The sequence below is a fragment of the Somniosus microcephalus genome, chromosome 4 (genome assembly GCF_052327205.1).
Source record: "Somniosus microcephalus isolate GS21.2 chromosome 4, FLI_Smic_1.0, whole genome shotgun sequence".
NCBI lineage: Eukaryota > Metazoa > Chordata > Chondrichthyes > Squaliformes > Somniosidae > Somniosus > Somniosus microcephalus.
Genome location: NC_140990.1, coordinates 211,579,435 through 211,595,102, shown reverse-complemented (window position 1 = coordinate 211,595,102; position 15,668 = coordinate 211,579,435). Strand labels below are relative to the sequence as shown.

The 15,668-nt window shown below is 42.3% G+C and overlaps 1 protein-coding gene across 1 annotated transcript in view; it reads left to right on the top strand.

The window, feature by feature from the left end:
* Nucleotides 1-14,439, top strand: part of maip1 (matrix AAA peptidase interacting protein 1) — a 42,366-nt gene extending 27,927 nt beyond the window's left edge. The window contains exons 4-6 of the mRNA XM_085985784.1: nucleotides 2,848-2,998; nucleotides 10,515-10,612; nucleotides 12,482-14,439. Of these exons, the coding sequence (XP_085841910.1) occupies nucleotides 2,848-2,998; nucleotides 10,515-10,593 (230 nt within the window). The 3' untranslated portion in view covers nucleotides 10,594-10,612; nucleotides 12,482-14,439. The remainder of the gene's footprint in view (nucleotides 1-2,847; nucleotides 2,999-10,514; nucleotides 10,613-12,481) is intronic.
* Nucleotides 14,440-15,668: the final 1,229 nt, after the last annotated feature.

The window sequence follows — 15,668 nt, the reverse complement described above, 5'->3', positions numbered from 1 at the left end:
GCACTTGAAGTGTTCTAACTTGCAAGGCTATGGACCAAGAGCTGGAAAGTGAGATTAGGCTGAATAGCTCTTTTTCGGCTGGCATAAACACGATGGGCCAAATGTCCTCCTTCTGTGCCGTAAATTTCTATGATTCTTCTGCCTATCCATCTGCATTGACACAGCTGCTGCACTGGAATCTCTGAACAACTGCTTTGCTTCTGCCTTTGATGTACTCATCCCCTCCAACTGCCTTTTACTGTCTCCCACTGCTCTAACCTTCCCCAGGAACAGTTACCACTTTGTGCCCTTAAATCTGAAGGTTGGCAGTTGGAGTGCACTTGGCAATTTATTGGCTTTTTTTGTCCATTACCAGATCTGGCTTGATTACCTAAAGTAATATTATTGTGCCTCCCTTTCCTTGTCCTATAGATTGTGAACTGAACTTCAAACCCCCCCCCCCCCAACCCGGCATCCTAGCCACCACCAATACCGTACTGCTGTTGAAATCCATAACCATATTTTCACCACCTTCAGACTCTGAATACTCCATTGCTCTGCTCTGCTTTCTGGCCGCATGAATTCTGCCATTCACAAATTGTAACTCGTCCAAACATCCGCCACATGAATACTATCCTGCACTAAGTCTTTTCCTATCATCCTGCTCTCTCCAACCTTCACAGGCTCCCCATCTCTCAGCGCATCAATTCAACATCCTGTCTCTACAAGACACTTCAAGACCCTCACCTTTCCCACTTCTGCAATCCGTTGGCCCTATGTCCCATGCTCTGACCTCTGAAATAACAACAGAAAATGCTGGAAAAACTCAGCAGGTCAGGCAACATCTGTGGAGAGAAATTTGAGTTGACGTTTCGGGTCGAACCCTTCTTCAAAACTGGAAAGAAAAGAAAATAGATCGAAGGCAGGGCTGCGATCGGACAAAAGAAGTAAAAGAAACAAAAGAAGTAAAAGAGACAATAAAAGGTATACGAAGCTAGATGAGATGGTAATAGGCTGAGATTAGGTGTGAAGTGTACTGGCAGGGCAAGAGATAGCTGCCAGGTGTGACTTCCTTTGCATTGCAGCCACTGTTCTGTGGCAGAGCCTTCTGCCATCTCAGCCCGACAGTCTGGATAGTTCTCCCGAAACTGCTCGACCTTGCTAGTGCTCGCTCCCCTCCTTGAAAAGCCACTTTAAAATTTGCCTTTAGTCACTGCACGTAATCTTCCTCCCACTGCTGCAGTAATTTTTTTTCTCGCACCCCCCGGCCTCAAGTGCTTTGGGACATTTTATTACATTTTCCTTTCTTTAAAGAACTTGTATTTATATAGCACCTTTCACAGCTTACGGTTGTCCTAAAGTACTCTTGAAGTGTTGTCACTGCTGTTATGTAGGCAAAGGTCCCACAAACAGCAGTTAGCTAATTAAGCAGATAATCTGTACAGTAAGGTTGGTGAAGGATAAATGTTGACGAGGACATTGGAAGAACTCCCCTGCTGTCTTCAAATGGTGGCACAGCATCTTTCATGTCCACCTGAGTGGGCAGATGAGGCTTGGTTTAATGTATCATCTGAAAGATGGCATCTCTGATGGTGCAGCACTTCCCCCACAACCTTCTGACTCGGAGATGAGTACTACCACCATGCCAAGCTGACACCTAAGGTGCTATATAAGTGCGACGTTGTGGTTTTCCATTGTACCCAGTGTGTATGCCAGAATCGGGTCCAAGGCAGAGTGGCCTTAGCTGTGGGACAACTTGCAGATATGAAGTTGAGACTTGCACTGCCTAATGACGTGATGATTTCTGTTCTCTTATGTTGGCTCTTTTGATAGCTTCTGATAAAACAATTGCAAACAAAAAATATTCAGTCTGCTTAAAGAATAGTAAACATCTGGCAGTGCTTCAATCATTTGATTCTATTGACATGGAAATTTCTTGAGCTTTACTCCCAAGGGTTGTGATCTAATCAGAACTGAGCCTGAATTGCTACTGGATATTTAATGTCCCAGATACAGAAAATTCCTTTCAGAATAGATGCAAGGGCAATGAAAAGTGTTGTTACTTTAAGCATCAGAATTTAATAATTTAACTTAATGAACAGTTCAGATGTATTTGCTTAATGCTTGATGCAGTTTTAGTGTTGAATGATGTGACATTTAATTATATACTAGATTTGAACATTCATTTAACATCACTTATGGGTTATTAACTGAAGACCTTTTGGCTCCATGTTCAATTAAACTTTTGAAAATAAATGGGCTAAATTCCTCCAAATTAAACACAAGCAGTAAGTTTTTATTCTAGATTTGAGAAATAGTATTAGTATAATTTTTCTCTTAGCAAGCAGAAACTGATTTACTGCTGACTGTACTGAGAAAATATCTTGCCGTTCAATTTTTTTTTGCAACTTAAAAAAATAAATCCAGCAGATGATACCCATATAAAGTAGGTTGTCTAGAAGCCCCAGAAAGTTTGACAGAGCCTCTGTTGAACTATTGTAGCAGAAATTAAACCTGCTTGCCTTCATCTTGCCTGTAGTACCACAGTTGTGTAAATGGGAAAATCACCTGGCAGGTCACTAAGTGGCAATTGTTCCTGGTTATGCTGACACTGGTGGAAGTGAGAACATTGGAAGCCAAGTGGTGGTATGTCTATCCCTCTACCTCCAGATGCAATATGAGGTGTTTTGGAGTAATACTGTTTCCAGGGTTTTGCTCACTATCTGTTACTGTGTTTTATTTTTAAATACATTTGCTAGTTCTAATGACAACAGTCTAATTTCTCTTAATTTGAGATTTTGTTTTACTGCAGAAAAGCTTTTTGATGTGTTAGAAGGTGCTGGCCATTACATTTTGTCATCTCAACAGGTAGAAAGTTTGTCAGTATCATAATGCGTTACTGGTACCTGACTGATGTTGATCTTCCTGATGAGACCCCTGAGGGAACTAAAGTATTTCAAGTAGTCTTCGGTGATGAAAGCAGCAAAGACAGCAAACGCCTCCTCACAGCAAATTATGAGTATGTTTTTTAACTATAACTTTGTTTGTACTGCACTGTCCTATTGCTTAGATGGGAGTTGTACTAAGGGCATATGCCACTTATTGCTCCTTGTGGTAAGTAAATGTCCAGAGAAACACTATAATGAACTACTTACTGTGCCCGCATTTAACCAAAAGAGCAGGTTTGGCTGTGGCTGTTGCTGTTGTTCTGCAGCCAATTGACTGCGCCACCTCACTGCACTAGGGGCTGGGTGGAACATGGATTTGGCCTCATTATTTCTCAATGTGACACATTTCTGATCTCATCTCTTGTTGGCTGTTAAGTGGAAATTTTGAATCACAGGGAGGGCAAGTTTCGGAGCAAGTCAACTTCTCAAACGCCTGGAGATTTGCAGCAAGATTTCTGACAGCACTCTGACAGAACTGGCCTATGGATGACCTACAAAGGGCAGAAGAAGAGAAATGTATAGAGTGTTACAGTATATCAGGAGTCAGTTGTTGCACTTTAAATGTATTGAGGCAATTTGAAAGTTGGAAGTGAAGTAAACACTGAGGAAGATAGTAATAGACTTCAAGAGATAAACAGGCTGGTGGAATGGGCGGACAAATGCCAGATGAAATTCAATGCAGGGAAGTGTGAGGTGATAGATTTTGGTAGGAAGAATGAGGAGAGATAATGCAAGCTAAATGGTACAATTTCAAAAGGGGTGCAAGAAGAGAGAGACCGGGGGGTGCTTGTGCACAAACCTTTGACGGTGGCAAAACAGGTTAACAAAGCAGGTAATAAGGGCAGCACGGTGGCATAGTGGTTAGCACTGTTGCCTCACAGCGCCAGGGACCCGGGTTCAAATCCGGCCTCGGGTGACTGTCTGTGTGGAGTTTGCACATTCTCCCCGTGTTTGCGTGGGTTTGCTCCGGTTTCCTCCCACAGTCCAAAGATGTGCGGGTTAGGTTGATTGGCCATGATAAAAATTGGCCCTTAGTGTTAGGGGGGATTAAATACGTGGGGTTACAGGGATAGGGCTTGGGTGGGATGGCTGTCGGTGTAGGGACCGGGTGCTAGGGTTTGGATGATCAGCCATGATCTCGTTGAATGGCGGAGCAGGCTCGAAGGGCCGAATGGCCTACTCCTGCTCCTATCTTCTATGTTTCTATAAAGCATATGGGATCCAGGGCTTTATAAATGGAGGTATAGAGTAAAAAAGCTAGGAATATGGGGAAAGAGCGGGTCAGTGGGACTAACTGGATTGCTCCTCGAAAGAGCCGGCACAGACTCGATGGGCCAAATGGCCTCCTATGCTGTACTCTTCCATGATTCTATGAATTGAAACTTCACTCTAAAGGGTGTCTTAGAAGTGAATAAGACTAGATATGTAAATCAGTGCTTCTATCACAGTACTTTAGATGTATAATTTTATCTGTCTTAAATGTGCTGACAGTTTGATTTGAAGTTACTGAAATAACAATATTTGAGTTTGTATCTCCAATAATAAAACATTAAAGCCTAATGGTTGAGAAACACAGCTGTTGTGCATTTGACACTCAACCGAAAGCTATAGATATTAAGTTGCCAGGGATACATGATGTATAATCAGTTTGGGTGGAGCCAAGAAATAACAAGGGGCAGGAAACACTGGTGGGAGTAGTTTATTGGCCCCCTAACAGTAGTTGTAGTTTCGGGCAGAGTATAAATCAGGAAATTATAGGTGCATGTAACAAGGCTAATACAGTAACCATGGGGGACTTTAATCTTCATATAGACTGGGCAAACCAAATTTGCAGTATTAGTGTGGAGGACAAGTTTATGGAATGCATTCAAAATAATTTTCTAGATCAGTATGTCGAGGAACCAATGAGGGAATAGGCTATTTTAGATGTAGTATTGTGCAATGAGACAGGGTTAATTAATAACTGTGTAGTAAAGGCGCCTCTGGGGATAATATGATAGAATTTTATATTGAGTTTGAGAGTGATTTAGTTAAGTCCGAAACTAGGGTCTTAAATCTGAGCAAAGCAAACTACGTAGGTATGAGGGGAGAGTTGACTAAGGTAGATTGGGAAACTTGATCAAAAGATATGACTGTAGATAAGCAGTGGCAAACATTTAAAATAAATAATTCATAATTTGCAACAAATATACATTCCCTTAAGGAATAAAAGCCCCACGGGAATAGTGGTCCGACCGTGGCTAGCGAGAGAAGTTAAAAATAGTATTAGATTAATGGAAGAGGCTTCTAATGTTGCCAAAAAGAGTAGTAAGCCTGAGGATTGGGAGGATTTTAGAATTCAGTAAAGGATGATCAAGAACGATGTAGGCATAGAAATCAGGCAGGGGGATTGTGATATACTTGAACAAATTAGTATTGAGAGGGAGGAGGTACTAGCGGTTTTAGCGGGCTTAAAAGTGGATAAATCCCCAGGCCCAGACGAGATGTCGCTGTGTGAGGCAAGGGAGGAGATTGCAGGGGCTCTGACACAAATTTTCAGAACCTCTCTGGCCACAGGGGAGGTGCCAGAGGACTGAAGGACAGCTAATGTAGTACCATTATTCAAGAAGGGTAGTAGGGATAACCCAGGGAATTACAGGCCAGTGAGCCTAACGTCAGTGGTAGGGAGATTATTGGAAAAAATTCTGAGGGGCAGAATTAGTCTCCACTTGGAGAGGCAAGGATTAATCAAGGATAGTCAGCATGGCTTTGTCAGGGGAGATCATGTCTAACCAATTCGATTGAATTTTTCGTGGGGGTGACTAGGTGTGTGGATGAGGGTAGTGCAGTAGATGTAGTCTACATGGACTTCAGTAAGGCTTTTGACAAAGTCCCGCATGGGAGACTGGTCAAGAAGGTAAGAGCCCATGGGATCCAGGGTAATTTGGCATATTGGATCCAAAATTGGCTTAGTGACAGGAGGCAGAAGGTGATTGTCGAAGATTGTTTTTGTGACTGGAAGCCTGTGTCCAGTGGTGTACCGCAGGGATCGGTGCTGGGTCCTTTGCTGTTTGTAGTGTACATTAATGATTTAGATGTGAATGTAGGAGGTATGATCAGTAAGTTCGCAGATGACACGAAAATTGGTGGAGTGGTAAATAGCGAGGAGGGAAGCCTCAGGCTACAGGACAATATAGACGGGTTGGTTAGATGGGCAGAACAGTGGCAAATGGAATTTAACCCTGAAAAGTGTGAGGTGATGCATTTTGGGAGGACTAACAAGGCAAGGGAATACACAATGAATGGTAGGACCCTAGGAAGGACAGAGGATCAGAGGGACCTTGGTGTGCATGTACATAGATCCCTGAAGGCAGCAGGACAGGTAGATAAGGTGGTTAAAAAGGCATATGGGATACTTGCCTTCATTAGCCAAGGCATAGAATATAAGAGCAGGAAGGTTATGATGGAGCTGTACAAAACGCTAGTTAGGCCACAGCTGGAATACTGTGTGCAGTTCTGGTCGCCACACTATAGGAAGGATGTGATTGCATTGGAGAGGGTGCAGAGGAGATTCACCAGGATGTTACCTGGGCTGGAGCACTTCAGCTATGAAGAGAGACTGGACAGGCTGGGGTTGTTTTCCTTAGAGCAGAGAAGGCCGAGCGGGGACCTGATTGAGGTGTACAAAATTATGAGGGGCGTAGATAGAAAGGAACTTTTCCCTTTAGTGGAGCGGTCAATAACCAGGGGGCATAGTTTCAAGATAAGGGGCAAGAGGTTTAGAGGGGATTTGAGGAAGAACTTTTTCACCCAGAGGGTGGTTGGAATCTGGAACTCATTGCCTGAAAGGGTGGTAGAGGCAGGAACCCTCAACATTCAAGAAGCATTTAGATGAGCACTTGAAACGCCATAGCATACAAGGTTACGGACCAAGTGCTGGAAAATGGGATTAGAATAGACAGGGCTTGATGGCCGGCGCGGACATGATGGGCCGAAGGGCCTCTTTCTGTGCTGTACAACTCTATATGACTCTAAGAAATTGATAGTGAGAGAAAATGGAATGAGTAAACTAGCAAGAGACATAAAAACAGATTGTAAAATCTTCTATAGATATGTAAAAAGGAAGGGATTAGTGTGGGCCCCTCAGAGGCTGAGACAGGAGAAATTATAATGGGGTATAAGGAAGTGGCAGACATTAAACAAATACTTGATATCTGTTTCACAGTAGACAACACAAAAAACATTCTGGAAATAGTGGGGAACCAAGGCTCTAGTGAGAATGAGGAACTTAAAGAAATTAGTATTAGTAAAGAAAAAGTACTGTAGACATGGCACTAAAAGCCGACAAATCACCTGGACCTGATGGCCTACATCCTAGGATTTTAAAAGAGGTGGCTACAGAGATAGTGGATGCATTGGTTTTGACCTTCCATACTTCTCTAGATTTTACAATGGTCCCCGTTGATTGGAAGATAGCAAACATAACCCCTGCTATACAAGAAAGGAGGGCGAGAGAGAAAACGGGGAACTATAGGCCAGTTAGCCTGTCTTCAGTAGTAGGGAAAAGCTAGAATCTATTATTAAGGACATGGTATCGGGTCACAGATTTATGAAAGTGAAATGTTTGACAAATCTTTGTGGTCATAACTATCAGGATAGATAAGGGAGAAGTAGTGGATGTAGTGTATTTGGATGTTCACAATGCATTTGAAAAGGTGCCACACAAGAGATTATTACACAAAATTAGAGCTCATGGGATTGAGGGTAATATATTAGCTTTAATTGCAGATTGGTTAACGGACAGAAAACAGTAGGAATAAATAGGTCATTTTTGGTTTGGCAGGTTGTAACTAGTGGGGTACCGCAAGGATCAGTGCTTGGGCTTCAGCTATTTACAATCTATATTAATGACTTGGATGAGGGGACCGAGTGTAATGTATCCAAGTTTGCTGACGATACAAAGCTAGGTGGGAAAGTAAGCTGTGAAGAGGACACAGAGGCTGCAAAGGGATATAGACCGGTTAAGTGAGTGGGCAAGAACATCGCAGATGGAATATAATGTGGAGAAATGTGAGGTTATTCCTTTTGGTAGGAAGAATAGAAAAATAATATTTTTTAAAAGATGAGAGACTGGGAAATGTTGGTATTCAGAGGGACCTGGATCTCTTTGTACACAAGTCATAGAAAGTTAACATGCAGGAACAGCAAGCAATTAGGAAAGTAAATGGTGTGTTGGCCTTTATTACAAAGGGATTGGCGTATAAGAGTAAAGACGTCTTACTGCAATTATATAGGGCCCTGGTGAGATCACACCTGGAGTAAGTACTGTGTAAAGTTTTGGTCTCCTTACCTAACGAAGGCTATACTTGCTTTGGAGGGAGTGCAACAAAGGTTCACTAGACAGACTCCAGGGATGAGTGGATTGTCCTGTGAAGAGCAATTGAGTAGACTAGGCCTATATTCCCTAGAGTTTAAAAGAATGAGAGGTGAAACATTAAGGAGCTTAGGGAAGATGTGTCCCCTGGCTGGGCAGTCTAGAACTAGGGATCACAGTCTTGGAATAAGGGGTCGGCCATTTAGTACTGAGATGAGAAATTTCTTCACTCAAAGGGTTGTGAATTTTTGGAATTCTCTACCCCAGAAGGCTGTGGATGCTCAGTGGTTGATTATATTCAAGACAGAAATACAGGAAACTTTGTGATATCTGGCACCGACGGGACTGGCGTGTTGCCAATCTATCAAAACTGCCGGACATACAAAGTTAATGTTGAAGCATACGGAGGTTTTCATCTCCGTATCTAACAGCAAACACTGTTGCTTAGCAACAGCTTCTAAAGAGTCGGCTGCAGCTGCAAGCGTCTCCAGCTGAAGCTGTTGCTATAGTGCCTGACTGGGGGGGAAAAAAAGAACGAGAACTAAAAAAACTTATAGAAAACGGCTCCTGATTTTTGCCGTTAGATCGAGTATTCCGGGCATACAACCTCCGGATAAACCAAAGTTTCCTGTAGATAGATTTTTGGATACTAAGGAAATCGAGGGATATGAGGATAGGGTGGGAAAGTGGAGTTGCGGTATAAGATCAGCTGTGATTTTATTGAATGGCAGAACCGGCTCGAAGGGCTGAATGGCCTCCTACTCCTATTTCTTATGCTCTTACCCAAGTCAAGCCTGTTTGAGTGAAAGGTGAGTGTATTCTGGTCTCGGGCTATTTACTATGATGCTCTTCGGTGGCAGACAGTGGAAGAGTGTAGAAAAGTTTATAAGAACAACTCAAAAGGAAGGAGACCGGGTGCCCTTCACCTGGGCTCAAATCCAGCTCAAACTGATGGGTTGGAAGCCTCATCTGCCTGCTGATTGTAATGATCCTGTAAGTTTGGGCAATATAAATCCAGTTCCCAATTTGTATGGGCCCGTCGCACAAATCTGCCCGTAATTGGCAGCCTCAGCAAGAGCCTGGCCACTAATGGATGTTATGGGAATTGGTAATGGATGCCTTTCTGGGGTTGGGGCACAGTAGAAGGAGTTTTGTTCTGTCAAACTGTGCTTGATGCTGATAATGAGCGCTTGAAATAGAAAAATGTTACCTTCCCTAGAATGAACATCCTTCACCTTGATGAGCACAAGGGAAACGGCACTAAAGCATTAATGCAATTCTGCTGGAAGAAATAAATATTACTATGTACCCCCCATGCAGGATCTATCAGGCATTCCATACTTTGTTTAGGAATGCTGTACAGCTGAATTTTGATAAAGGCAGAACAATTTTGGCGCAAAAATTGTTTGGCTCAGTGTCTAAAATCTAGCTAAGAATCAATTTGCAAATCTTTGATTACATGGCAAAATGGCTGTGATACAATCAGTTCTCTTCGATTTCTAAATGTATGCTGTCTCTTCGTGAAATTTGATAAGGGATACACTTGAGTGGGCTGAGCAATGCAAATCATTAATATGAAATCGTTGTAGAATATTGTGTGTTGGATTAGGAATTTCTATAATGGTGTAAGTAGAAAATGGCCAGGAATGGCTTGATTAGTGAATGCATTGCCCAGTGTGGATAATGTGTCTTGTACATCCAGACCTTAGTTAGTTGGTCTAAACTGAGAGGTGGTAAGGGCACTAGTACCCCTGAGCTAAGACAGGGAAAACTCATTTAGGTTTTCTACTTCTGGCCACATTTCAGTGACTCCTGCTAGAACATGTGCATGTATGGACATGATGCAAGGACAACAGCATACTTGGCTGTGATACCCCATGAATTTGAATAGCCTAATGATATTCACTGTCGAGGATCATACATGACGACTGAACAGTTGGGTGAGTTACCAGAGTGTCTGGAGCCAATGGAGCCATAATCCAGTTAAAGTTGGTGGGAGGACAGTAGAACATTTGGTGGAAGGTAGGATAAAATAATCTGGGCTCATTCTGTGCTTGTATATTCAGTACGTGGACCTTATGCCTCACCTTGATGAAACTTGTGACTGAAAGTTTGTTCAACAATTGAGATTTATAGTATTTTTCAAGGTATTCTTAAAGCTATCTGGGAATGAGAACATTTTCTTGTAATGCCCTTTAAATCTAACCAATGTTTCATTCTTCACTGAACTCTAGATTTCGGCGAGAATTTACACAAGGTGTGGAACCTGACTGGACCATTACACGGATACAGCATTTCAAATTATTGGAGTAATTCTGCTGAATATCTTACTGTAAGGATGTTACTGTGTGTTTCATAGCCAATAAGAAAGACCTACAAGATTGATTCCCTTTTGATTTAGAGGTTGTATTATTTTAATGGAGTTACTCTTATAAAATTCAAGCACCATATTGGATGCTGATCTTGCATGAATGGAATCTTCTATGCTGTGTATCTGTTGTGAATGATGGACCGAGACTGTAATTGAGGATTTTGTCTCTATGGAATTGCAAAACCTTTGATTTTTTTTTAGCATATGTATGGTGGACCTCTGAAATATCTTCAAATGATCTTTATTCCGTGTTCTCCACACAGGTAATATTTTGTACTGTGTAAGTGGATCTGGATAATGGCTGTCTGCTGCAACTTGCAGAATGAGTGTCACTAGTTGCTACAAAATTGTGGCAGATAAGTACTGTTCTAGCAAAATGACACTACTGAAAGGTGTGCTGTCTGGTGGGGGGGGGGGGGGTGTGAGGAGAGTGGGGAAAAGTACTTTTTATTATAGGATCCATATAAAATATGCAGTAGAATAGAGGTTAATGAGTTTAAATTATATTCCAGTAACCTAAATGCAGTATTTTTTAAATTGCTCTAGCAAAATTACAAGATAATTAGAGATCTAAGAAGCTAATTGGTTCATTTTAGTTAATCTGTCAAAGAATACCCTGAAGTCCCCCATTGGAGCATCCAATTGTTTCTTAAGTGATTCCAGGGTTTTTCCCTTCTACTATCTGAAAGTCCATTCCGTGCATTGTCACTCGTGTGTGTGTGTGAGAGAAGAACTTCCTGATATTGAACTTGCCTTGGAGCCTGTCCCCAAGTCCTAGTGAAACAATTTAATTTTCCGGAATTAACTTTTTCCATACTTCTATAAAGTCACCTCTTGGACATTTCCTATCAAGGCTGAAAAACCCAAGTTTCTCTAGTCTTTCCTATAACTCAGAACTCTGACACTAGAAATCAGCCTTGTGGGTCATCTCTGCACTGCCTTCAGTTCTTGAAAGTTTCCCTTGTGTCTTAACGACTAGAATTGGACACAGTAGTCAAGGTATGATCTGAGCAGAGCACTATACAGTCTGATAAATGACTTCCCCTGACTTTTATTCCACTGTTTTGGCTATATAATTCAACATTGTATTGGCATCTTTGGTTGGTGTTCTGCATTGGTTGGTCATATTTAGCGTTCAGTCTATTAAGATTCCTAGGTTTCTTTCAACTTAATCCATAACTATTTCAACACCTTTTAAGGAGTACATTTGTTGCCTATTTTTTCCTTCCTCTGTGCAGTACCTTGCACTTGTCTGTATTAAATTTAATCTGCCATTTTCCTATGCACTCACATGCTTTGTGACAGACTAGATGCAGGAAGGATGTTCCCGATGGCAGGGGAGTGCAGAACCAGGGGTCACAGTCTAAGGATAAGGGGTAAGCCATTTAGGACTGAGATGAGGAGGAATTTCTTCACCCAGAGAGTGGTGAACCTGTGGAATTCTCTACCACAGAAGGCAGTTGAGGCCAATTCATTAAATATATTCAAGAAGGAGTTAGATATATTTCTTAAGGCTAAAGGGATCAAGGGATATGGGGAGAAAGCAGGGACAGGGAACTGAATTTGGATGATCAGCCATGATCTCATTAAATGGCGGATCAGATTCGAGGGGCCGAATGGCCTACTCCTGCTCCTATCTTCTATGTTTCTATGCTTTGTTCAACTCACTATTTTCTAATTCTGTCCTTTCCGGTCTGAATAGCCAGTTTCCCCATAAAACCTGCAGTCCACGATGAATTGTGAACGAGCATTCTCAATATTACATGTTCCTGCATACTTTTTAAAATTTTCTCCTGAAGGTGCTGACTTCTGCATGTTTTGGTTCCACAGGCAACAACTGCCCTCCAGTACCTCAATGAGGTGTTAACGTGTAAGCTGTTCGATCTGGATTTCCGCTGATGCAGTTTTCCAGCAGGGACCACTGGATGGTGATCTGATGGGAGCCACGCATTGTTTTTTTTCTTTCTAGTACATGGAAAGCCAGTTATTGCATCCTACTATCATCCAGCTGAATCTGCAACATCTGTACAGTCTGGGGCCTTCTGGTCTGCAATGCTGTTTTTAACAGTAGACAGTGTACTTACCAGTTGAACAGTCGGAGAACTTGTTTTCTCAATATTTTTAATTGATGGAAGATTTTCTGGCAGTCTAACAGTGTTAGACTGTCAACTGGTTCTAGTTGAAGTGCAACACAAGAAAGTGTCTGTAATATGTGATATAAACATGGTAAAATATGCAGCCTGTGTTTTTATTGATACAAATTCAGTTAATTTTGGTACACAATGTGCAGGCCCTAAACGTGCTGGAACATTTTGAAGAAGTCATTAGTATTGCATTTGGCACTGATTGAGCTGGATTTATCCCGAGATGGGTTCCGATGAAGTAGGCTGTTGGTCAATTTTGATTTTGCCCAACCAGAATACCATCTCTTGTCATCTTCCCACTTGCAGCTTTGAGCTGCTTCTTAAATGAGTCCAGTGTCTTGTTCTTGGCCACTCTTCCTGGCAACTTGTTCCAGCTGTTGCTCATCCTCTGTGTAAAGAAATACTTTGTAAATGTTCTCTTCACAATAAGCCCCTTAATTGGGCAGCACTTGTGAAACCAATCTCCATCATTGACTAGTTTTAGGTAAAACCTGCCAATGTCAAACATATTAAATGGTCACTGGTTCATGTTTGACTACTCGAATGTCCAGTTCTTATCCAGTGTGGAATGTAAAGGAGGCAGTAAATAGGAGCTGGGTGATTTTTCCTACAGGGAATCAAGAGAAGATTGGAGGGAGCATTAACTCCTCGCTCGTCTTCACATTCTTCTGCCCCTTTTTAAGGAAGAAAAAAAATGACACTGCGAGTTACTCTGCGCTGCTGTCTCCTGAGAAAGTTTGAATTGAAAGTGTGCCAGGCTGGGTCCTCCAAAATATGGAATAGGAGGCCTCTTTGGTCAAATTTGTTCACCACTTTGTTAACTGAACAGGAATAATACACTTACAGACTGAAAATGGTGTGAGATATTTTTCACCTAATCTCAAGAATTTTACATGCAGTGCCCCTTTTATAATTAATGTCTATTATTTATATGGTTGATGCAGATTGACCCCTTTCCATTCACTAATACTGTATTTGTATTTCTCCCAATGGGAGTATTATAGTGAGGGATTACTGTACTTGAAATGCAGTGACTGGTTTACAGTAGATCCCTTGATGCTCTAATTCCCTCTTCCCTTGGAGTGCAGTACTTCTAGTAAACACTGTGGTTTGGTTTCATGGGGTTTGTTTTTGTACACGGTTTAAGGTAAATGCTCAACACTTGTAGTCTACTTTGCAAAAGATGTGAAAGATAATTAAAGTTTGAAAAATAAGTGGTTTGAGTGGGACCCAAATGTTAAGCTTTCATCTTGAACTCTCCCACACTCAATGTAACTCCTGTTGCACCCTAGGATGTATTTCTCCACTGCCCCCATTTGCACCCCATCTCCCGTGATTCCGCATATGATGAGTCGCTAGTCTTGACTGAATTATCTGGGAGCTATTTCTACTGTAAGGGGAAAAACAAGCTGACCCTGCACTGTCCTTGAACACCTCCTGGTGGCTGGTAGAAGTGCAGCACAGGAGGGTGAGGATCAGATAAAGCCCCTTTCAGAAAGGGTTGTGAAATTTAAGGAGCTGGATTCAAAAGGAGAAGGTGGGAGCTCAACTGCCCATAACTTGCAATTTTGTTGAAAGGTAACCTATTAGTATCCAGTGTTGAAATGAGCTGTCTTTTAGGAATTAAAACAAATATTTTCTTGGCTTTTTGTAACAATGAATTCTGACATCCTTTTGATAGTGCTAGTGTCACTGTGGTTGTATTAATAACTAAGGGTATGGAAGCACATGTGATGGTGTCCACTATTTTATTTCTACATTCAAAAATAGCAGAATACAAACCTCATCAAACACAGCCACAAAACACTGAATCAGTTTTTTTTTTTAACTATAGCTTTCTTGACTATGTTTTCTAAAGTTTCAAAAGATGTTGATTTTTAAAAAAAAGAAAATCATTAATGAGGATGAAAATGTGTTTTTAATGAATAAACTTTATTAGAAAAGAAGCCACTATCTTTGAGTTCTTATAACAGTGAGACTGGATTAGTAAGAGATAACAAAGCCTGCTTGGTATACTTGTAGATTGGGGGCACTTGTACATGGTCCATGTCTCTGAGGCATACTGCTGCTCTGTAGACCATGAGCTTAGTGCCGGGTTTGAGGTCCTGGTCTTCAAACACTCTTCCTCAGGCGACCGAAGGCTAAGGACCCCCTCGGCGCTTGCGTCTGCGCTCACTCGGAGGTCGAACTCCAAACAATCGTCACACCTTCACCGAAGCGTACGAGAGCATAGGCCTTACACTAAACATCCGTAAGACAAAGGTCCTCTACCAAACTGCCCCCACCACACAGTACTGCCCCCCGATTATCAAAATCCACGACAAGGCCTTGGACAACGTGGACCACTTTCCATACCTCGGGAGCCTACTGTCAACAAGGGCAGACGTCGACGACGAAGTCCAACACTGCCTTCAGTGTGCCAGGGCAGCCTTCGGTTGCCTGAGGAAGAGAGTGTTTGAAGACCAGGACCTCAAACCCGGCACTAAGCTCATGGTCTACAGAGCAGCAGTGATACCAGCCCTGCTGTATGCCTCAGAGACATGGACCATGTACAGCAGGCACCTCAAAGCACTGGAGAGGTACCACCAACGCTGCCTCTGCAAGATCCTGCAAATCCATTGGCAGGATAGGCGCACCAACGTCCCCAGCATCGAAGCTTTGACCACGCTCAATCAGTTCCGATGGACGGGTCACATTGTCCGCATGCCCGATACGAGACTCCCAAAACAAGTGCTCTACTCGGAGCTCCGGCACGGCAAGAGAGCCCCAGGTGGGCAGAGGAAACGCTTCAAAGAAACCCTCAAAGTCTCCTTGAAAAAGTGTAACGTCCCCACCGACACCTGGGAATCCCTGGCCCAAGACCGCACAAAGTG